This window comes from Oncorhynchus tshawytscha, linkage group LG29, assembly GCF_018296145.1.
Source record: "Oncorhynchus tshawytscha isolate Ot180627B linkage group LG29, Otsh_v2.0, whole genome shotgun sequence".
Taxonomy (NCBI): Eukaryota; Metazoa; Chordata; class Actinopteri; order Salmoniformes; family Salmonidae; genus Oncorhynchus; species Oncorhynchus tshawytscha.
The window spans coordinates 31448335-31472772 of record NC_056457.1 but is presented as its reverse complement, the minus strand read 5'-3'; the positions used below and the strand labels follow the sequence as shown (position 1 = coordinate 31472772).

Below are 24438 nucleotides of genomic sequence, written 5' to 3'. Positions count from 1 at the left end.
ACTGTGGGTAATTGGGGTTTCTGTCCTGTAGCTTACCGGAATGTTGACAAACACTTTCTCCATCTCCTCCGAGGACAGGAAGGTGGTAAGAGGTGCCATAAAATACTGGATGGGAAAAACAGAGAGTTAGAAAAAGAATTCCACTAAAACAGGAGAGGAAGGAAAGCAGTTTCTGGAAAATAATGATTTCAGGCACAACATACAGTGGGGCAAAAAAGTATTTAGTCAGCCACCAATTGTGCAAGTTCTCCCACTTAAAAAGATGAGAGAGGCCTGTAATTTTCATCATAGGTACACTTCAACTATGACAGACAAAATGAGAAGAAAAAAAATCCAGAAAATCACATTGTAGGATTTTTAATGAATTTATTTACAGGCCTCTCTCATCTTTTTAAGTGGGATAACTTGCACAATTGGGGGCTGAGTAAATACTTTTTTTGCCCTACTGTACGTGATTTATCAGAACAGTCCTAAAGCTGGAATCCTTAATGGTGAAAATCTCACGTCCATTCACGATATTACATCAACAAAGTAGTTACTGGAAACATTTAAACACGTTTGTTCCCTCATCAGACAGCACGTGTGACAGAATAGTAGAATATGTCATTACATTCCCCTACTGAGGATTCAAATGTATCTGCCTACATAAGGGACTATTTTATACAACGTCATGAAGTGTAATAGTTCAGTATTAATTGGATTGTGAGTATACAGTGTGAAAGGGGAGGTATTTGGCAGTAACACCAGAGAGATAGGGGAGGTACTGTACTCAGCAGTAACACCAGAGAGATAGGGGAGGTACTGTACTTGGCAGGAGTACCAGAGAGATAGGGGAGGTGCCGTACTTGGCAGTAACACCAGAGAGATAGGGGAGGTACTGTACTTGGCAGTAACACCAGAGAGATAGGGGAGGTACTGTACTTGGCAGGAATACCAGAGAGATAGGGGAGGTACTGTACTTGGCAGTAACACCAGAGAGATAGGGGAGGTGCCGTACTTGGCAGTAACACCAGAGAGATAGGGGAGGTACTGTACTTGGCAGTAACACCAGAGAGATAGGGGAGGTACCGTACTTGGCAGGAGTACCAGAGAGATAGGGGAGGTACTGTACTCAGCAGTAACACCAGAGAGATAGGGGAGGTACTGTACTTGGCAGTAACACCAGAGAGATAGGGGAGGTACTGTACTTGGCAGTAACACCAGAGAGATAGGGGAGGTACTGTACTTGGCAGTAACACCAGAGAGATAGGGGAGGTACTGTACTTGGCAGTAACACCAGAGAGATAGGGGAGGTACTGTACTTGGCAGGAACACCAGAGAGATAGGGGAGGTACTGTACTTGGCAGGAGTACCAGAGAGATAGGCGAGGTACTGTACTTGGCAGTAACACCAGAGAGATAGGGGAGGTACTGTACTTGGCAGTAACACCAGAGAGATAGGGGAGGTACTGTACTTGGCAGTAACACCAGAGAGATAGGGGAGGTACTTGGCAGTAACACCAGAGAGATAGGGGAGGTACTGTACTTGGCAGTAACACCAGAGAGATAGGGAGGTACTATACTTGGCAGGAATACCAGAGAGATAGGGGAGGTACTATACTTGGCAGGAATACCAGAGAGATAGGGGAGGTACTGTACTTGGCAGTAACACCAGAGAGATAGGGGAGGTACTGTATTTGGCAGGAACACCAGAGAGATAGGGGAGGTACTATACTTGGCAGTAACACCAGAGAGATAGGGGAGGTACAGTATTTGGCAGGAACACCAGAGAGATAGGGGAGGTACTATACTTGGCAGTAACACCAGAGAGATAGGGGAGGTACAGTATTTGGCAGGAACACCAGAGAGATAGGGGAGGTACAGTAATTTGGCAGTAATACCTTCTCTATGGAGTCCAGAGTCTCTGTGTACTTCTCCTCAGTCTGCTTGATCTCTGTCAGACAGCAGCTCCTTATGTCTGTCTCTACCTGCTTCTGGAAGCAGACACACACACACACACACACACACACACACACACACACACACACACACACACACACACACATACAGACACACATACACACACACACATACAACACAGCTGTCTAAGCAGAGCCTTCAGCATTAAATCATGGACACCATATGTGGGGTGTTTGACCTCCTGAGTAAGGGCACACAGAACTCCAACCAAAAACCACTAACAGTAGGTGTCACTCATAACACTGGAGTAGACAGCAGCTTAAGGTTGAGGTGAGAGAAGGAGATGGAAATATATACAGTATATATAAAAAGATGAGAGAGAGAGAACGAGAGAGAGAATGAGAGAGAGAACGAGAGAGAGAAAGAAACAGAGAGAAAGAAACAGAGAGCGAGAAAGAGAGAGAGCGAGAGAAAGAGAGTGGGAGAGAGAAAGAAACAGTGAGAGGGAGAAAGGAGTGAGAGAGAGAGAGAGAGAGAGAGAGAGAGAGAGAGAGGAGAGAGAGGAGAGAGAGATACAGAGAGAGTGAGAGAGATACAGAGAGAGAGATGCAGAGAGAGAGATACAGAGAGAGAGAAAGACAGAGAGAGAAGAGAGAGGAGACAGAGAGAGAGAGAGAGAGAGAAGGAGAGAGAGAGAGAGATACAGAGACAGAGAGAGAGAGGAGAGAGAGAGAGAAAGAGGGAGAACTAACCAGAGGAGGAGGAACAGCCTCAGCCTTCATCAGATCTTCGTAGATCTCACCACCATCTTCATCATCGTAGACACAGTCATACAGATCCTCTTCATCCTCCACAGCTTTCTCACTGTCACACACACATGCATAAGGAACACATTATCACACTAGCTATAATGACACTCACAACCCTCATTTGTCAAGTGGCACAAGACAGGAGAGATCATGAGGATAGAAAGTACAAAAAAAAAATTGAAAATGCATGTTTTTGGCTAAAAAGACATTGAAAATGTGTATTTTATTTGAAAAAATGTTGATAATGTGTCTTTTTTGGTTGAAAAGATGTTAAAAATGTGTATTTTTGGTTGAAAACGTCTTGTGCTCACTGGGAACCCAGAGGTAAGGAAAGACGTACTCAATCAGATCCACCAGATGGCTATAGATGTCTTCGTCTTCTTCTAGACTCTCCTCTGAAGGAAAAGGCCTTTCGGAAAGAAAAGCACAAAATCTGTAACGGTTAAAAACATGTACTAAAACACAACACATTCTGATTTAGAAATTGGAATAAACACCAAAACTTACTTTATACCAGTTTGTTCTGAAATCGTTGTGCTGGACAGTTTGGACAACGTGTCCATAACCTGCAATGAAAATTAATGGAAACGTTTTAGACTTGGTTTAATGTAATGAGTAAATTAGTGTTGTACTTCTGTTGTTTAGTCAATAGAGGGCAGTGTTGCACAATAGTAGATTATTACAGTACGAGACCTGTGGAAGAGGTGGTAAATTATTTGAGTGATTAAATGACTTTCCAGTATAATCCATACGGTTAAGAAAATGGTTTCTATTGCATAATCAATAGAGAGTAGTAACAATATTCATCAGAATATGTTTTCTCTCATTTCAGACCAAAAGGCAATGACTTTGTCAGCTGCTACAGAATCACACAGTGTTCATAGGATGTCATCAATACCAATACAATAGGGAATTATCAGTGTGTCCTCTGTCCAGTCTGGCATCAATCACTATCCACAGAATAATCCATAACATTCAGTATTAAAGGGACATTCAGTATTAAAGGGATACTTTGGGATTTTGGCATTAAGGCCCTTTTTTTTAAATCTACTTCCCCAATGTCAGATGAATTTGTGGATACCATTTTTATTTATCTGTGTCTAGCAGATACCCATAGACTTCCAGTCCTTTGCACTAATGCTAGATAGCATTGGCTTGCGAAACTACCTCTTACTTCACACTGGACACAAAGACATAAAATTGTGACTCTGGGGAGGTAGATAAAAGGGCCAACATCCTGACATATCCCTTTAAGTCTAATGATCATCAACCCCCAGCTTGAGTGTCAAAACAGAACACTGGAAATCATGTGTATAACAGAAAGGAGAAATATATACAGATGCTGTACATTGTCTTAATCTCTCTAAATTGAGTATGAACTTTCGTGATCATACATTTCCCCATTACACTCCCTAATTGTATTCTATTTTTACTTACCCTTTATTTAAACTTTACCTAGGCAAGTCAGATAACCCTATAGAGAATTCATGGAAGTAAATCATGGGTACAATAATTACTAGATAAAAAAATAAAGCAATGAAAGAAACATCCAAATTTGACCAAATGTAACGAACCAACCAAAGTGGTTGAAGAATAAAATCAATGATTGCATCTTTAACTTAATTTAGTAGTGTTCGGTTCTGTGAGTCGATGAACACGTGATTGACAAGCATGATGTAACGACAAGTAATTTCATGCTGAAGTGGTCAGTAATGACCTCTGTCCTTGACCGGATAGACTGAGAGTCTTTCTAACAGCATGCGAATGAGCCAAAATACCACTTTATACAAATCACTTTAACAGACATGTACTTATAGTGGCTTCCTATGTCCTGTTCACTCATATGTTGTAGTTCTTATAGGGGCTTCCGATGTCCTGTTCACTCATATGTTGTAGCTCTTATAGGGGCTTCCTATGTCCTGTTCACTCATATGTTGTAGTTCTTATAGGGGCTTCCTATGTCCTGTTCACTCATATGTTGTAGTTCTTATAGTGGCTTCCGATGTCCTGTTCACTCATATGTTGTAGTTCTTATAGGGGCTTCCTATGTCCTGTTCACTCATATGTTGTAGTTCTTATAGTGGCTTCCGATGTCCTGTTCACTCATATGTTGTAGTTCTTATAGGGGCTTCCTATGTCCTGTTCACTCATATGTTGTAGTTCTTATAGGGGCTTCCGATGTCCTGTTCACTCATATGTTGTAGCTCTTATAGGGGCTTCCTATGTCCTGTTCACTCATATCTTGTAGTTCTTATAGGGGCTTCCTATGTCCTGTTCACTCATATGTTGTAGTTCTTATAGGGGCTTCCGATGTCCTGTTCACTCATATGTTGTAGTTCTTATAGGGGCTTCCTATGTCCTGTTCACTCATATGTTGTAGTTCTTATAGTGGCTTCCGATGTCCTGTTCACTCATATGTTGTAGTTCTTATAGGGGCTTCCTATGTCCTGTTCACTCATATGTTGTAGTTCTTATAGGGGCTTCCTATGTCCTGTTCACTCATATGTTGTAGTTCTTCTAGGGGCTTCCTATGTCCTGTTGACTCATATGTTGTAGTTCGTATAGGGGCTTCCTATGTCCTGTTCACTCATATGTTGTAGTTCTTATAGGGGCTTCCTATGTACTGTTCACTCATATGTTGTAGTTCTTATAGGGGCTTCCTATGTCCTGTTCACTCATATGTTGTAGTTCTTATAGGTGCTTCAGATGTCCTGTTCACTCATATGTTGTAGTTCTTATAGGGGCTTCCTATGTCCTGTTCACTCATATGTTGTAGTTCTTCTAGGGGCTTCCTATGTCCTGTTCACTCATATGTTGTAGTTCTTATAGGCGCTTCAGATGTCCTGTTCACTCATATGTTGTAGTTCTTATAGGGGCTTCCTATGTCCTGTTCACTCATATGTTGTAGTTCTTATAGGGGCTTCCGATGTCCTGTTCACTCATATGTTGTAGTTCTTATAGTGGCTTCCGATGTCCTGTTAACTCATATGTTGTAGTTCCTATATCAAATCAAATTTTATTGGTCACATACACATGGTTAGCAGATGTAATTGTGAGTGTAGCGAAATGCTGGTGCTTCTAGTTCCAACAGTGCAGTAATATCTAACAATTCCCAACAACTACCTTATACGCACAAATCTAAAAGGGGTGAATGAGAATATATTCATATAAATATATGGATGAGCGATGGCCGAGCAGCATAGGCAAGGTGCAGTAGATGGTATAAAATACAGTATATACATATGATATAAGTAATGTAAGACACGTAAACATTATTAAAGTGGCATTATTTAAAGTGACTATTGATTGGGGCGGCAGGGTAGCCTAGTGGTTAGAGCGTTGGTTAGAGCCCCCAAACAGGCAGTTAACCCACTGTTCCTAGGCCATCATTGAAAATAAGGATTTGTTCTTAACTGACTTGCTGAGTTAAATAAAGGTAAATGAAAAATGTATTAAAGTGTCCAGTGATTGGGTATCAATAAAGTTAATACATGTTATATGAGTAATGTAAGAAATGTAAATAGGCATTGTTTAAAGTGACTAGTGATCCATTTATTAGTGTCCAGTGATTGGGTCTCAATGTAGGCAGCAGCCTCTCTGAGTTAGTGATGGTTGTTTAGCAGTCTGATGGCATTGAGATAGAAGCAAATTCAGTGTTTCGGTCCCAGCTTTGATGCAACTTACTGACCTCGCCTTCTGGATGATAGTGGGGTGAACAGGCAGTGGCTCCGGTGGTTGTTGTTCTTGATGATCTTTTTGACCTTCCTGTGACATCTGGTTATGTAGGTGGTATGGAGGGCAAGTAGTTTGCCCCCGGTGATGGTGGTGCGGTCTGCACAACGCCTCTGGAGAGCCCTGTGGTTGAGGGCGGTGCATTTGCCGTACCAGGCTGTGATACAGACTGACAGAATGCTCTCGATTGTGCATCTGCAAAAGTTTGACAGGGTTTTGGGTGACTAGCCAAATTTCTTCAGCCTCCTGAGGTTGAAGAGGTACTGTTACACCTTCTTAACCACACTATCTGTGTGGGTGGACCATTTCAGTTTGTCTGTGATGTGTACGCTGAGGAACTTAAGACTTTCCACCTTCTCCACTGCTGACCCTTCATTGTGGGGGGTGCTCCCTCTGCTGTTTCCTGAAGTCCACAATCATCTCCTTTGTTTTGTTGACGTTCAGTGAGAGGTTGTTTTCCTGACACCACACTCTGAGTGCCCTCACCTCCTCCCTGTAGGCTGTCTGGTCGTTGTTGGTGATCAAGCCCACTACTGTTTTGTCGTAGTGGGCTTGCAAACATGATGATTGAGTTGGAGGCGTGCATGGCCACACAGTCGTGGGTGAACAGGGAGTACAGGAGGGGGCTGAGCACGCCTCGTGGGGCCCTAGTGTTGAGTATCAGTGAAGTGGAGATGTTGTTTCCTACCTTCACCACCTGGGGGCGGCCCGTCAGAAAGTCCAGGACCCAGTTGCACAGGGAGGGGTTGAGACCCAGGGCCTCCATCCTGAGGATGAACTTGGAGGGTTCTATGGTGTTGAATGCTGAGGTGTAGTCAATGAACAGCATTCTTACATGGGTATTCCTCTTGTCCAGATGGGATAGGGCGGTGTGCAATGTGATGGCGATTGCGTCATCTGTGGACCTATTGGGGCGGTATGCAAACTGAAGGGGGTCTAGGGTGGCCGGTAAGGTGGTGGTGATATGATCCTTCACTAGACTCTCAAAGCACTTCATGAAGACAGAAGTGAGCGCTACGGGCAGTAGTCATTTAGTTCAGTTACCTTTGCCTTCTTGGGTTAGAACAATGGTAGAAATCTTGAAGCACAACAGAGGGACAACAGACTGGGTTAGGAAGCAATTCAATTTGTCTGTAAACACACCAGCCAGCTGGTCTGCGCATGCTCTGAGGACGCTGCTAGGGATGCCGTCTAGGCCAGCAGCCTTGTTAACATGTTTAAATGTTTCACTTACGTCAGCCACTGAGAAGGAGAGATGGAGGGACGCAGTCTTTGTTAGCGAGCCACGACGGTGGCACTGTATTATCCTCAAAGCGGGCAAAGAAGGTGTTTAGTTTGTCTGAAAGCATGACGTCGGTATCTGTGAAGTGGCTGTTTAAGTTTTTGCGCTTTCAGTTTTTTACGAATGCCCCAATCCATCCACGGTTTCTGGTTAGGGTAGGTTTTAACGCGGCAGCAGATAGAGCAATGTCGTTCTCTGAGGCTGATTGGAACATATTCCAGTCCGTGTGAGCGTGGCTTCCGATTGGTCAGACCAGCGTTTGAATGGTTCTCGTCACTGGTACATCCTGTTTGAGTTTCTGCCTATAAGACGGTATGAGCAAGATGGCATTGGGGTCGGACTTGCCGAAGGGAGGGCAGGGGAGGGCTTTGTATGCATGGCGGAAGTTAGAGTAGCAGGTCGAGAGTATTGGCCCTGCGTGTCGTGTAATCAATATGCTGATAAAATTTAGGTAACATCGATCTCAAATTTGCTTTGTTAAAATCCCCAGCTACAACAAATGCAGCCTCCAGGTATATAGTTTCCAGTTTACATAGAGTCAAGTGAAGTTCCTTGAGGGCCGGCTTGGTGTTCGCTTGAGGGGGGATGTACACAGCTGTGACTATAACTGACGAGAATTCTCTTGGTAGGTAGAATGGCATTTGATTGTAAGGAACTCTAGGTTACTTGAGCAGAAGGACTTTTGTTCCTGTATGTTGTTATGATCGCACCATGAGTTGTTAATCATAAAGCATACACCCCCGCCCTTCCTCTTTCTAGAGAGGTGTTTATCTCTGTCGGCGCGATGCATGGAGATGCCCGGTGGCTGGACCGATTCCGACAACATATCCCGAGAGAGCCATGTTTCTGTTAAACAGAGAATGTTACAATCTCTGATGGCTCTCTGGAAGGAAACCCTTGTCAAAAGACTAGACGTTGGCGAGTAGTATACTCGGGAGCTGTGAGCAATGTGCCCTTTTACAAAGCTTGACCAGAAGACCGGTCCGTCTGCCCCTTCTGCGTCGCCATTGTTTTCAGTCAGCTGCTGGGATTAGATCCATTGTCCTGGGTGGTGGTCTGAAGAGAGGACCTCCTTCGGAAAGTCGTATTCCTGGTCGTAATGTTGGTAAATTGACATTGCTCTTACATCCATTAGTTCCTCCCGGTTGTATGTAATAAGACTTAAGATTTCTTGGTGTAACAATGTAAGAAATAATACATTAAAAAAAAATACTGCATAGTTTCCTAAGAACGCGAAGCGAGGTGACCATCTCTGTCGGCGCCATCTTAACCTTACAGTGGCTTCCTATGGCATAACATGTAGAAATGTCATGTTAACTCATATGTTGTAGTTCCTTCCTATTTCTCTGTAGATTAACTATTGGCCTGTAAACACAGACACACACACGGACACACTCATTTAGCCCCAAGCCCTCAGCTCTCACTGATCAATACTGATCACACCAGCTCATCCAGAAGTTTCCTCCCCCAGCCAGGCTACTAATAAATCACATTAGACACACAAACACACACACACACACACACACACACACACACACACACACACACACACACACACACACACACACACACACACACACACACACACACACACACAGGATAGTGGTTGGTGGCAATATGATTTATACTGTTTCACAGCTAGACAAGAGCCATCCTGTAGATACTATATGTTGAACTCTCCACTGGGTGAGGTGAAGTGTAATCTGAGTTAACTCCTCTCCACTGGGTGAGGTGAAGTGTAATCTGAGTTAACCCCTCTCCACTGGGTGAGGTGAAGTGTAATCTGAGTTAACCCCTCTCCACTGGGTGAGGTGAAGTGTAATCTGAGTTAACCCCTCTCCACTGGGTGAGGTGAAGTGTAATCTGAGTTAACCCCTCTCCACTGGGTGAGGTGAAGTGTAATCTGAGTTAACTCCTCTCCACTGGGTGAGGTGAAGTGTAATCTGAGTTAACTCCTCTCCACTGGGTGAGGTGAAGTGTAATCTGAGTTAACTAAAGAAAGAACTAAAGTGTCTGTAGTGAATACCAGAACAGAGAACAGAGGCAACATCAGGCCATAGGAATACCAGAACAGATCTCACAGTGAAGGGAAAGAGCCTCATGTAATCTGCAGTAAGGAAAACAGACTCATGTAATCTGCAGTAAGGAAAACAGACTCATGTAATCTGCAGTAGGGAGACAGACTCATGTAATCTGCAGTAGGGAGACAGACTCATGTAATCTGCAGTAAGGGAAACAGACTCATGTAATCTGCAGTAAGGAAAACAGACTCATAATCTGCAGTAAGGAAAACAGACTCATGTAATCTGCAGTAAGGAAACAGACTCATGTAATCTGCAGTAGGGAGACAGACTCATGTAATCTGCAGTAAGGAAAACAGACTCATGTAATCTGCAGTAGGGAAAACAGACTCATGTAATCTGCAGTAGGGAAAACAGACTCATGTAATCTGCAGTAGGGAAACAGACATGTAATCTGCAGTAGGGAAACAGACATGTAATCTGCAGTAGGGAAACAGACATGTAATCTGCAGTAGAGGAAACAGACTCATGTAATCTGCAGTAAGGGAAACAGACTCATGTAATCTGCAGTAGGGAAAACAGACTCATGTAATCTGCAGTAGGGAAAACAGACTCATGTAATCTGCAGTAGGGAAACAGACATGTAATCTGCAGTAGGGAAACAGACATGTAATCTGCAGTAGAGGAAACAGACTCATGTAATCTGCAGTAGGGAAAACAGACTCATGTAATCTGCAGTAGGGAAAACAGACATGTAATCTGCAGTAGAGGAAACAGACTCATGTAATCTGCAGTAGGGAAACAGACATGTAATCTGCAGTAGAGGAAACAGACTCATGTAATCTGCAGTAGGGAAACAGACATGTAATCTGCAGTAGGGAAACAGACATGTAATCTGCAGTAGGGAAACAGACTCATGTAATCTGCAGTAGGGAAACAGACATGTAATCTGCAGTAGGGAAACAGACATGTAATCTGCAGTAGGGAAACAGACATGTAATCTGCAGTAGGGAAACAGACATGTAATCTGCAGTAGGGAAACAGACATGTAATCTGCAGTAGGGAAACAGACATGTAATCTGCAGTAGGGAAACAGACATGTAATCTGCAGTAGGGAAACAGACATGTAATCTGCAGTAGGGAAACAGACATGTAATCTGCAGTAGGGAAACAGACATGTAATCTGCAGTAGGGAAACAGACATGTAATCTGCAGTAGAGAAACAGACATGTAATCTGCAGTAGAGGAAACAGACATGTAATCTGCAGTAGAGGAAACAGACATGTAATCTGCAGTAGGGAAACAGACATGTAATCTGCAGTAGGGAAACAGACATGTAATCTGCAGTAGGGAAACAGACATGTAATCTGCAGTAGGGAAACAGACATGTAATCTGCAGTAGGGAAACAGACATGTAATCTGCAGTAGGGAAACAGACATGTAATCTGCAGTAGGGAAACAGACATGTAATCTGCAGTAGGGAAACAGACATGTAATCTGCAGTAGGGAAACAGACATGTAATCTGCAGTAGGGAAACAGACATGTAATCTGCAGTAGAGGAAACAGACATGTAATCTGCAGTAGAGGAAACAGACATGTAATCTGCAGTAGAGGAAACAGACATGTAATCTGCAGTAGGGAAACAGACATGTAATCTGCAGTAGGGAAACAGACATGTAATCTGCAGTAGGGAAACAGACATGTAATCTGCAGTAGGGAAACAGACATGTAATCTGCAGTAGAGGAAACAGACTCATGTAATCTGCAGTAGGGAAACAGACATGTAATCTGCAGTAGAGGAGACAGACTCATGTAATCTGCAGTAGAGGAAACAGACTCATGTAATCTGCAGTAAGGGAAACAGACTCATGTAATCTGCAGTAAGGGAAACAGACTCATGTAATCTGCAGTAGGGAAAACAGACTCATGTAATCTGCAGTAGGGAAAACAGACTCATGTAATCTGCAGTAGGGAAACAGACATGTAATCTGGAGTAGGGAAACAGACATGTAATCTGCAGTAGAGGAAACAGACTCATGTAATCTGCAGTAGGGAAACAGACATGTAATCTGCAGTAGAGGAAACAGACTCATGTAATCTGCAGTAGAGGAAACAGACTCATGTAATCTGCAGTAAGGGAAACAGACTCATGTAATCTGCAGTAAGGGAAACAGACTCATGTAATCTGCAGTAGGGAAACAGACATGTAATCTGCAGTAAGGGAAACAGACTCATGTAATCTGCAGTAGGGAAACAGACTCATGTAATCTGCAGTAGGGAAACAGACTCATCTAATCTGCAGTAAGGAAAACAGACTCATGTAATCTACAGTAAGGGAAACAGACTCCCAAATACACGCTAGTAGGGAAATAGCATTGGTCAGTTCTAGTTACTCAGAAAAGGGCTACTTCATTGAACCCAAGACTGACTCCAGAACAGCACAAGGGATTGGCTGACTGGTGCCGGTCTGCTTCAGCTAAAAGCAATTAAACCCAAAAACCCTTTGACTAAAACTCCAGCTGTTTGTGTGTATGTGTGTGTGTGTGTGTGTGTGTGTGTGTCTGTGTGTGTGTGTGTGTGTGTGTGTGTGTGTGTGTGTGTGTGTGTGTGTGTCCGTGCATGTGTGTGCGTGAGTTTGCGTATATTAGTGTGACTGTGTGCGAGTTCCTTGTACATGATGCTGTTGACAACACATTCCATCCCCAGAAACTGCCCAATGACAATACGATTGGCTAAGAACTGAACTATTGTGGCCAATCAGTTCACGCCTCATTATTGCCACAATACCTCATGAGCCAATAGGGGTGTTTGTATAAATGGCCAGATAGCACAGGTCACTCATGTAGAGCGCTTCGACTGCCACACACATATTACATTTATATTTGAAGCATTTAGTAGATGCTTTTATCCAGTGTGACTTACAGTAGTGAGTGCATACAATGTTCATACTGGTCCCCTGTAGGAATCAAAACCATAACCTGACGTTGCAAGCACTATGCTTTACCAACTGAGCCTCAATGGAGCCTCTACCTCACAAGCACTATGCTTTACCAACTGAGCCTCAATGGAGCCTCTGCCTCACAAGCACTATGCTTTACCAACTGAGCCTCAATGGAGCCTCTGCCTCACAAGCACTATGCTTTACCAACTGAGCCTCAATGGAGCCTCTGCCTCACAAGCACTATGCTTTACCAACTGAGCCTCAATGGAGCCTCTGCCTCACAAGCACTATGCTTTACCAACTGAGCCTCAATGGAGCCTCTACCTCACAAGCACTATGCTTTACCAACTGAGCCTCAATGGAGCCTCTGCCTCACAAGCACTATGCTTTACCAACTGAGCCTCAATGGAGCCTCTGCCTCACAAGCACTATGCTTTACCAACTGAGCCTCAATGGACCCTCTGCCTCACAAGCACTATGCTTTACCAACTGAGCCTCAATGGAGCCTCTGCCTCACAAGCACTATGCTTTACCAACTGAGCCTCAATGGAGCCTCTACCTCACAAGCACTATGCTTTACCAACTGAGCCTCAATGGAGCCTCTGCCTCACAAGCACTATGCTTTACCAACTGAGCCTCAATGGAGCCTCTGCCTCACAAGCACTATGCTTTACCAACTGAGCCTCAATGGACCCTCTACCTCACAAGCACTATGCTTTACCAACTGAGCCTCAATGGAGCCTCTGCCTCACAAGCACTATGCTTTACCAACTGAGCCTCAATGGACCCTCTACCTCACAAGCACTATGCTTTACCAACTGAGCCTCAATGGAGCCTCTACCTCACAAGCACTATGCTTTACCAACTGAGCCTCAATGGAGCCTCTACCTCACAAGCACTATGCTTTACCAACTGAGCCTCAATGGAGCCTCTGCCTCACAAGCACTATGCTTTACCAACTGAGCCTCAATGGAGCCTCTGCCTCACAAGCACTATGCTTTACCAACTGAGCCTCAATGGAGCCTCTACCTCACAAGCACTATGCTTTACCAACTGAGCCTCAATGGAGCCTCTGCCTCACAAGCACTATGCTTTACCAACTGAGCCTCAATGGAGCCTCTGCCTCACAAGCACTATGCTTTACCAACTGAGCCTCAATGGAGCCTCTACCTCACAAGCACTATGCTTTACCAACTGAGCCTCAATGGAGCCTCTGCCTCACAAGCACTATGCTTTACCAACTGAGCCTCAATGGAGCCTCTGCCTCACAAGCACTATGCTTTACCAACTGAGCCTCAATGGACCCTCTACCTCACAAGCACTATGCTTTACCAACTGAGCCTCAATGGAGCCTCTGCCTCACAAGCACTATGCTTTACCAACTGAGCCTCAATGGACCCTCTACCTCACAAGCACTATGCTTTACCAACTGAGCCTCAATGGAGCCTCTACCTCACAAGCACTATGCTTTACCAACTGAGCCTCAATGGAGCCTCTACCTCACAAGCACTATGCTTTACCAACTGAGCCTCAATGGAGCCTCTGCCTCACAAGCACTATGCTTTACCAACTGAGCCTCAATGGAGCCTCTGCCTCACAAGCACTATGCTTTACCAACTGAGCCTCAATGGAGCCTCTGCCTCACAAGCACTATGCTTTACCAACTGAGCCTCAATGGAGCCTCTACCTCACAAGCACTATGCTTTACCAACTGAGCCTCAATGGAGCCTCTGCCTCACAAGCACTATGCTTTACCAACTGAGCCTCAATGGAGCCTCTACCTCACAAGCACTATGCTTTACCAACTGAGCCTCAATGGAGCCTCTGCCTCACAAGCACTATGCTTTACCAACTGAGCCTCAATGGAGCCTCTACCTCACAAGCACTATGCTTTACCAACTGAGCCTCAATGGAGCCTCTGCCTCACAAGCACTATGCTTTACCAACTGAGCCTCAATGGAGCCTCTGCCTCACAAGCACTATGCTTTACCAACTGAGCCTCAATGGAGCCTCTGCCTCACAAGCACTATGCTTTACCAACTGAGCCTCAATGGAGCCTCTACCTCACAAGCACTATGCTTTACCAACTGAGCCTCAATGGACCCTCTACCTCACAAGCACTATGCTTTACCAACTGAGCCTCAATGGAGCCTCTACCTCACAAGCACTATGCTTTACCAACTGAGCCTCAATGGACCCTCTACCTCACAAGCACTATGCTTTACCAACTGAGCCTCAATGGAGCCTCTACCTCACAAGCACTATGCTTTACCAACTGAGCCTCAATGGAGCCTCTGCCTCACAAGCACTATGCTTTACCAACTGAGCCTCAATGGAGCCTCTGCCTCACAAGCACTATGCTTTACCAACTGAGCCTCAATGGAGCCTCTGCCTCACAAGCACTATGCTTTACCAACTGAGCCTCAATGGAGCCTCTACCTCACAAGCACTATGCTTTACCAACTGAGCCTCAATGGAGCCTCTACCTCACAAGCACTATGCTTTACCAACTGAGCCTCAATGGAGCCTCTACCTCACAAGCACTATGCTTTACCAACTGAGCCTCAATGGAGCCTCTACCTCACAAGCACTATGCTTTACCAACTGAGCCTCAATGGAGCCTCTGCCTCACAAGCACTATGCTTTACCAACTGAGCCTCAATGGAGCCTCTGCCTCACAAGCACTATGCTTTACCAACTGAGCCTCAATGGAGCCTCTGCCTCACAAGCACTATGCTTTACCAACTGAGCCTCAATGGAGCCTCTACCTCACAAGCACTATGCTTTACCAACTGAGCCTCAATGGAGCCTCTGCCTCACAAGCACTATGCTTTATCAACTGAGCCTCAATGGAGCCTCTGCCTCACAAGCACTATGCTTTACCAACTGAGCCTCAATGGAGCCTCTACCTCACAAGCACTATGCTTTACCAACTGAGCCTCAATGGACCCTCTACCTCACAAGCACTATGCTTTACCAACTGAGCCTCAATGGACCCTCTACCTCACAAGCACTATGCTTTACCAACTGAGCCTCAATGGACCCTCTACCTCACAAGCACTATGCTTTACCAACTGAGCCTCAATGGACCCTCTACCTCACAAGCACTATGCTTTACCAACTGAGCCTCAATGGAGCCTCTGCCTCACAAGCACTATGCTTTACCAACTGAGCCTCAATGGAGCCTCTACCTCACAAGCACTATGCTTTACCAACTGAGCCTCAATGGAGCCTCTGCCTCACAAGCACTATGCTTTACCAACTGAGCCTCAATGGAGCCTCTACCTCACAAGCACTATGCTTTACCAACTGAGCCTCAATGGAGCCTCTGCCTCACAAGCACTATGCTTTACCAACTGAGCCTCAATGGACCCTCTACCTCACAAGCACTATGCTTTACCAACTGAGCCTCAATGGAGCCTCTACCTCACAAGCACTATGCTTTACCAACTGAGCCTCAATGGACCCTCTACCTCACTCTTCTATTGTCTATTTCTCTCCCTATCTATAACTATTTCACTAATTTACTATTCCTCTCTCTTTCCCCAGCCCATCTCCATCTCTCAATTCATTTTCAATTCATTTTATGGGGATTTATTGGCATGGTAAACATATGCTTACATTGCCAAAGCAACTGAAATAGATAATAAAGAATCAATCATTTACTGTAAACACTTACAAAAGTTCCAAAAGAATAGAGACATTTCAAATGTCATATTATGTCTATATACAGTGTTGTAACTATGTGCAAATACTTAAAGTACATTGGGGAAAATAAATTAACATAAATGGGTTGTATTCACAACAGGTCACAAATATTGCTGCTGTGTTGGGACACAGCGGTATTTCACCCAGTAGATGTGGGAGTTTTATCAAAATTGGGCTTGTTTTTGGAAATTCTTTGTGGATCTGTGTAATCTGAGGGAAATATGTGTCTCTAATGTGGTCATACATTGGGCAGGAGGCTAGGAAGTGCAGCTCAGTTTCCACCTCATGGTGTGGGCAGTGTGCACATAGCCTGTCTTCTCTTGAGAGCCAGGTCTGCCTTAGGCGGACTTTCTCAATAGCAAGGCTATGCCCACTGAGTCTGTACATAGTCAAATATTTCCGTCATTTTGTGTCAGTCACAGTGGTCAGGTATTCTGCCACTGTGTACTCTCTGTTTAGGGTCAGTCACAGTGGTCAGGTATTCTGCCACTGTGTCCTCTCTGTTTAGGGTCAGTCACAGTGGTCAGGTATTCTGCCACTGTGTACTCTCTGTTTAGGGTCAGTCACAGTGGTCAGGTATTCTGCCACTGTGTACTCTCTGTTTAGGGTCAGTCACAGTGGTCAGGTATTCTGCCACTGTGTACTCTCTGTGTAGGGTCAGTCACAGTGGTCAGGTATTCTGCCACTGTGTACTCTCTGTTCAGGGACAAGTAGCATTCTAGTTTGCTCTGTTTTTTTGTAAAATCTTTCGATTGTGTCAAATCAAATCAAAGTTTATTTGTCATGTGTGCCGAATACGACAGGTGTAGACCTTACAGTGAAATGCGTACTTACAGGCTCTAACCAATAGTGCAAAATTTGTGTTAGGTGAACAATAGGTAAGTAAAGAAATAAAACAACAGTAAAAAGACAGGCTATATACAGTAGCGAGGCTATAAAAGTAGCGAGGCTACATACAGACACCGGTTAGTCAGGCTGATTGAGGTAGTATGTACATGTAGATATGGTTAAAGTGATTATGCATATATGATGAACAGAGAGTAGCAGTAGCGTAAAAGAGGGGTTGGCGGGTGGTGGGTGGGACACAATGCAGATAGCCTGGTTAGCCAATGTGCAGGAGCACTGGTTGGTCGGCCCAATTGAGGTAGTATGTACATGGATGTATAGTTAAAGTGACTATGCATAGATGATAAACAGAGAGTAGCAGCAGCGTAAAAGAGGGGTTGGGGGGAGGAACACAATGCAAATAGTCCGGGTACCCATTTGGTTACCTGTTCAGGAGTCTTATGGCTTGGGGTAAAACCTGCTGAGAAGCCATTTTGTCCTAGACTTGGCACTCCGGTACCGCTTGCCATGCGGTAGTAGAGAGTTAACCCCTCTATGACTGGGGTGGCTGGGGTCTTTGACAATTTGTAAGGCCTTCCTCTGACACCGCCTGGTGTAGAGGTCCTGGATGGCAGGCAGCTTTGCCCCAATGATGTACTGGGCCGTACGCACTATCCTCTGAAGTGCCTTGCGATCGGAGGCCGAGCAATTGCTGTACCAGGCAGTGATGCAACCGGTCAGAATGCTCTCGATGTTGCAGATGAAGAACCTTTTGAGGATCTCAGGACCCATGCCAAATCCTTTTAGTTTCCTGAGGGGGAATAGGATTTGTCGTGCCCTCTTCACCACTGTCTTGGTGTGTTTGGACCATTCTAGTTTGTTGTTGATGTGGACACCAAGGAACTTGAAACTCTCAACCTGCTCCACTACAGCCTCGTCGATGAGAATGGGGACGTGCTCGGTGCTCCTTTTCCTGTAGTCCACAATAATCTCCTTAGTCTTGGTTACGTTGAGGGATAGGTTGTTATTCTGGCACCACCCGGCCAGGTCTCTGACCTCCTCCATATAGGCTGTCTCATCGTTGTCGGTGATCAGGCCTACCACTGTTGTGTCGTCAGCTAAATTAATGATGGTGTTGGAGTCATGCCTGGCCATGCAGTCGTGGGTGAACGGGGAGTACAGGAGGGGACTGAGCACGCACCCCTGGGGAGCTCTAGTGTTGAGCATCAGCGTGGCAGATGTGTTGCTACCCTCACCACCTGGGGGCGGCCCGTCAGGAAGTCCAGGATCCAGTTGCAGAGGGAGGTGTTTAGTCCCAGGTTCCTTAGCTTAGTGTTGAGATCTGAGGGTACTATGCTGTTAAACGCTGAGCTGTAGACAATGAATAGCATTCTCACATAGGTGTTCCTTTTGTCCAGGTGGGAAAGGGCAGTGTGGAGTGCAATAGAGATGGCATCATCTTTGGATCTGTTTGGGCGGTATGCAAATTGGAGTGGGTCTAGGGTTTCTGGGATAATGGTGTTGATGTGAGCCATTACCAGCCTTTCAAAGCACTTCGTGGCTACGGACGTGAGTGCCACGGGTCTGTAGTCATTTAGGCAGGTTGCCTTTGTGTTCTTGGGCACAGGGACTATGGTGGTCTACTTGACACATGTTGGTATTACAGACTCAATCAGGGACATGTTGAAAATGTCAGTGAAGACACCTGCCAGTTGGTCAGCACATTCCCGGAGCACACATCCTGGTAATCCATCTGGCCCCGCAGCCAGTGAATGTTGACCTGTTTAAAGGTCTTACTCACGTCAGCTACGGAGAGCGTGATCACACAGTCGTCTGGAACAGCAGATGCTCTCATGCATGCCTCAGTGTTGCTTGCCTCGAAGCAAGCATAGAAGTGATTTAGCTCGCCTGGTAGTCTGTAATAGTTTGCAAGCCCTGCCACATCCGACGAGTGTTGGAGCCGGTGCAGTATGATTCAATCTTAGCCCTGTACTGACGCTTTGCCTGTTTGATGGTTCGTCGCAGGGCATAGCGGGATTTCTTGTAAGCTTCCGGGTTAGAGTCACGCACCTTGAAAGCGGCAGCTCTACCCTTTAGTGTGAATCTTGCCTGTAATCCATGGCTTCTGGTTGGGGTATGTACATACAGTCACTGTGGGGACGAAGTCCATAATGCACTTATTGATAAAGCCAGTGACTGATGTGGTGTATTCCTCAATGTCATCGGAAGAATCCCGGAACATGTTCCAGTCTGTGATAGCCAAAGAGTCCTGTAATTTAGCATCTGCTTCATCTTACCATTTTTTTATAGACCGAGTCACAGGTACTTCCTGCTTTTAATTTTTGCTTATAAGCAGGAATCAGGAGGATAGAGTTGTGGTCGGATTTACCAAATTGAGGGCAGGGGAGAGCTCTGTACGCATCTCTGTGTGTGGAGTACAGGTGATCTAGAATTTTTTTCCCTCTGGTTTTACATTTAACATGTTGATAGAGATTTGGTAGAACTGATTTAAGTTTCCCTGCATTAAAGAGTCCGGCAACTAGGAGCGCCGCCTCTGTGTGAGTGGTTTCCTGTTTGCTTATTTCCTTATACAGCTGGGTGAGTGCGGTCTTAGTGCCGGCATCTGTCTGTGGTGGTAAATAAACAGCCACGAAAAGTATAGCTGAGAACTCTCTAGGCAAGTAGTGTGGCCTGCAATTTATCACAATATACTCTACTTCAGACAAGCAAAATCTAGAGGCTTCCTTAGATTTCGTGCACCAGCTGTTGTTTACAAATATGCACAGACCGCCCCCCTGGTGTTACCGGAGTGTGCTGTTCTATGCTGCCAGTGCAGCGTGTATCCCGCTAGCTGAATATCCATGTCGTCATTCAGCCACGATTCCGTGAAACATAGGATATTACAGTTTTGATTTCCCGTTGGTAGAATATTTGTGATCATACCTCGTTTAGTTTATTGTCCAATGATTGCACGTTGGCGAGTAATATTGACGGTAATGGAAGCTTTCCTAGTTGCCTTCTGCGGGTCCGGACGAGGCATCCGGCTCTTCTTCCTCAGCGTCGCTTCCTCTTGCAAATAACGGGGATGTCGGTCCTGTGGGGTGTCTGGAGAATGTCTTGTGCACCGTCTTTGTTGTAGAAAAGATCTTTGTCTAATCCGAGGCGAGTGATCGCTGTCCTGATATCCAGAAGCTCTTTGTCTAATCTGAGGTGAGTGATCGCTGTCCTGATATCCAGAAGCTCTTTGTCTAATCCGAGGTGAGTGATCGGTGTCCTGACATCCAGAAGGTCTTTGTCTAATCCGAGGTGAGTGATCGCTGTCCTGACATCCAGAAGCTCTTTGTCTAATCCGAGGTGAGTGATCGCTGTCCTGACATCCAGAAGCTCTTTGTCTAATCCGAGGTGAGTGATCACTGTCCTGACATCCAGAAGCTCTTTGTCTAATCCGAGGTGAGTGATCGCTGTCCTGACATCCAGAAGCTCTTTGTCTAATCCGAGGTGAGTGATCGCTGTCCTGATATCCAGAAGCTCTTTGTCTAATCCGAGGTGAGTGATCGCTGTCCTGATATCCAGAAGCCTTTGTCTAATCCGAGGTGAGTGATCGCTGTCCTGACACCCAGAAGCTCTTTGTCTAATCCGAGGTGAGTGATCGCTGTCCTGACATCCAGAAGCTCTTTGTCTAATCCGAGGTGAGTGATCGCTGTCCTGACATCCAGAAGCTCTTTGTCTAATCCGAGGTGAGTGATCGCTGTCCTGACATCCAGAAGCTCTTTGTCTAATCCGAGGTGAGTGATCGCTGTCCTGATATCCAGAAGCCTTTGTCTAATCCGAGGTGAGTGATCGCTGTCCTGATATCCAGAAGCCTTTGTCTAATCCGAGGTGAGTAATCGCTGTCCTGATATCCAGAAGCCGTTGTCTAATCCGAGGTGAGTGATCGCTGTCCTGATATCCAGAAGCTCTTTGTCTAATCCGAGGTGAGTGATCGCTGTCCTGATATCCAGAAGCTCTTTGTCTAATCCGAGGTGAGTAATCGCTGTCCTGATATCCAGAAGCCTTTGTCTAATCCGAGGTGAGTGATCGCTGTCCTGATATCCAGAAGCTCTTTGTCTAATCCGAGGTGAGTAATCGCTGTCCTGATATCCAGAAGCCTTTGTCTAATCCGAGGTGAGTGATCGCTGTCCTGACATCCAGAAGCCTTTGTCTAATCCGAGGTGAGTGATCGCTGTCCTGACATCCAGAAGCTCTTTGTCTAATCTGAGGTGAGTGATCGCTGTCCTGATATCCAGAAGCCTTTGTCTAATCCGAGGTGAGTGATCACTGTCCTGACATCCAGAAGCCTTTGTCTAATCCGAGGTGAGTGATCGCTGTCCTGATATCCAGAAGCCTTTGTCTAATCCGAGGTGAGTGATCGCTGTCCTGACATCCAGAAGCCTTTGTCTAATCCGAGGTGAGTGATCGCTGTCCTGACATCCAGAAGCCTTTGTCTAATCCGAGGTGAGTGATCGCTGTCCTGACATCCAGAAGCTCTTTGTCTAATCCGAGGTGAGTGATCGCTGTCCTGATATCCAGAAGCTCTTTGTCTAATCCGAGGTGAGTGATCGCTGTCCTGACATCCAGAAGGTCTTTGTCTAATCCGAGGTGAGTGATCGCTGTCCTGACATCCAGAAGCTCTTTGTCTAATCCGAGGTGAGTGATCGCTGTCCTGACATCCAGAAGCTCTTTGTCTAATCCGAGGTGAGTGATCACTGTCCTGACATCCAGAAGCTCTTTGTCTAATCCGAGGTGAGTGATCGCTGTCCTGACATCCAGAAGCTCTTTGTCTAATCCGAGGTGAGTGATCGCTGTCCTGATATCCAGAAGCTCTTTGTCTAATCCGAGGTGAGTGATCGCTGTCCTGATATCCAGAAGCCTTTGTCTGAGGTGAGTCGCTGTCCTGACATCCAGAAGCTCTTTGTCTAATCCGAGGTGAGTGATCGCTGTCCTGACATCCAGAAGCTCTTTGTCTAATCCGAGGTGAGTGATCGCTGTCCTGACATCCAGAAGCTCTTTGTCTAATCCGAGGTGAGTGATCGCTGTCCTGACATCCAGAAGCTCTTTGTCTAATCCGAGGTGAGTGATCGCTGTCCTGATATCCAGAAGCCTTTGTCTAAAGGTGAGTGATCGCTGTCCTGATATCCAGAAGCCTTTGTCTAATCCGAGGTGAGTAATCGCGTCCTGATATCCAGAAGCCGTTGTCTAATCCGAGGTGAGTGATCGCTGTCCTGATATCCAGAAGCTCTTTGTCTAATCCGAGGTGAGTGATCGCTGTCCTGATATCCAGAAGCTCTTTGTCTAATCCGAGGTGAGTTCGCTGTCCTGATATCCAAAAGCCTTTGTCTAATCCGAGGTGAGTGATCGCTTCCTGATATCCAGAAGCTCTTTGTCTAAGCCAGGTGAGTAATCGCTGTCCTGATATCCAGAAGCCTTTGTCTAATCCGAGGTGAGTGATCGCTGTCCTGACATCCAGAAGCCTTTGTCTAATCCGAGGTGAGTGATCGCTGTCCTGACATCCAGAAGCTCTTTGTCTAATCTGAGGTGAGTGATCGCTGTCCTGATATCCAGAAGCCTTTGTCTAATCCGAGGTGAGTGATCACTGTCCTGACATCCAGAAGCCTTTGTCTAATCCGAGGTGAGTGATCGCTGTCCTGATATCCAGAAGCCTTTGTCTAATCCGAGGTGAGTGATCGCTGTCCTGACATCCAGAAGCCTTTGTCTAATCCGAGGTGAGTGAGCTGTCCTGACATCCAGAAGCCTTTGTCTAATAGGTGAGTGATCGCTGTCCTGACATCCAGAAGCTCTTTGTCTTCGAGGTGAGTGATCGCTGTCCTGACATCCAGAAGCTCTTTGTCTAATCCGAGGTGAGTGATCGCTGTCCTGACATCCAGAAGCTCTTTGTCTAATCCAGGTGAGTGATCGCTGTCCTGATATCCAGAAGCTCTTTGTCTAATCCGAGGTGAGTGATCGCTGTCCTGACATCCAGAAGCTCTTTGTCTAATCCGAGGTGAGTGATCGCTGTCCTGACATCCAGAAGCTCTTTGTCTAATCCGAGGTGAGTGATCGCTGTCCTGACATCCAGAAGCTCTTTGTCTAATCCGAGGTGAGTGATCGCTGTCCTGACATCCAGAAGCTCTTAGTCTAATCCGAGGTGATTGGTCTCTGTCCTGACATCCAGAAGCCTTAGTCTAATCCGAGGTGATTGGTCTCTGTCCTGACATCCAGAAGCTCTGTTTTGCCGTAAGATACGGTGGCAGAAACATTACGTACAAAAGAAGTTATAAATAACGCAAAAGAAAAGAACATAACGGCACAATTGGTTGGACGCCCGTAAAACTGCTTCCATTTCTTCCGCCGCCATTTTTAGCCAACTCTCAAGCCATTATCTTTTTGTATTCTCATGATTTGGTTGGGTCTAGTGTTGCTGTCCTGGGGCTCTGTTTGTGTTTGTGAACACAGCTTCTGGACCAGCTTACTTTGGGGGCTCTTCTCCTGGTGTATTTCCATGTAGGTGATGGCTTTGTTATGGAAGGTTTGGGAATTGCTTCCTTTTAGGTAGTTATAGAATTTAACAGATCTTTTCTGGATTTTGATAATTAGCGGGTATCGGCCAAATTCTGCTCTGCATGCATTAATTTGGTGTTTTACATTGCACACAGACGATATGTTTGCAGAATTCTGCATTCTGACTTCAGATTCTAGTTGGGTGTGGCCGGGTGCTGCAGACTGTTCTAGTGCCCTCACCAATTTGTTCATATATAAGCTGCATCCCTGTCTTAACCTCCGGCCTTGTGGAAAGAAACATGTTTTTTGCCAATTTTAACCTCACACTTGTTGTTTGTGTAAATGGATTTTGAAATGTCGTATGTTTTTCCCCCCACAACACTTTCCATCAATTTGTATACAAGGCCCTCTTTCCAAATTGAGTCGAAGGCTTTTTCGAAATCAACAAAGCATGAGAAGACGTTGCCATTTGGAAACAGCCTATTTCTCAGCCCCAGAAACTAGAATATGCATATGATTAGAATATGCATATAGTCACATTAGGATAGAAAACACTCTAAAGTTTCCAAAACTGTAAAAATATTGTCTGTGAGTATAACAGAACTGATTTTGCAGGTGAAAGCCTGAGGAAAATCCAATCAGGAAGTGCCTCTTATTTTGAAACCTTTCTGTTCCTATGCATGC

The 24438-nt window shown here is 45.4% G+C and overlaps 1 protein-coding gene across 2 annotated transcripts in view; it reads right to left on the bottom strand.

The window, feature by feature from the left end:
* The window catches only part of LOC112239456 (guanine nucleotide exchange factor VAV3), a 212399-nt gene that overhangs the window by 105373 nt on the left and 82588 nt on the right, over positions 1-24438 (bottom strand). The window contains exons 3-7 of one of the 2 annotated variants that reach the window (XM_042308465.1): positions 3215-3273; positions 3048-3116; positions 2651-2762; positions 1880-1972; positions 37-105 (exon numbers count right to left, since the gene is read on the bottom strand). In XM_042308465.1, coding sequence (XP_042164399.1) covers positions 37-105; positions 1880-1972; positions 2651-2762; positions 3048-3116; positions 3215-3273 — 402 coding nt within the window. The remainder of the gene's footprint in view (positions 1-36; positions 106-1879; positions 1973-2650; positions 2763-3047; positions 3117-3214; positions 3274-24438) is intronic. The other variant, XM_042308466.1, reaches the window with a different exon arrangement.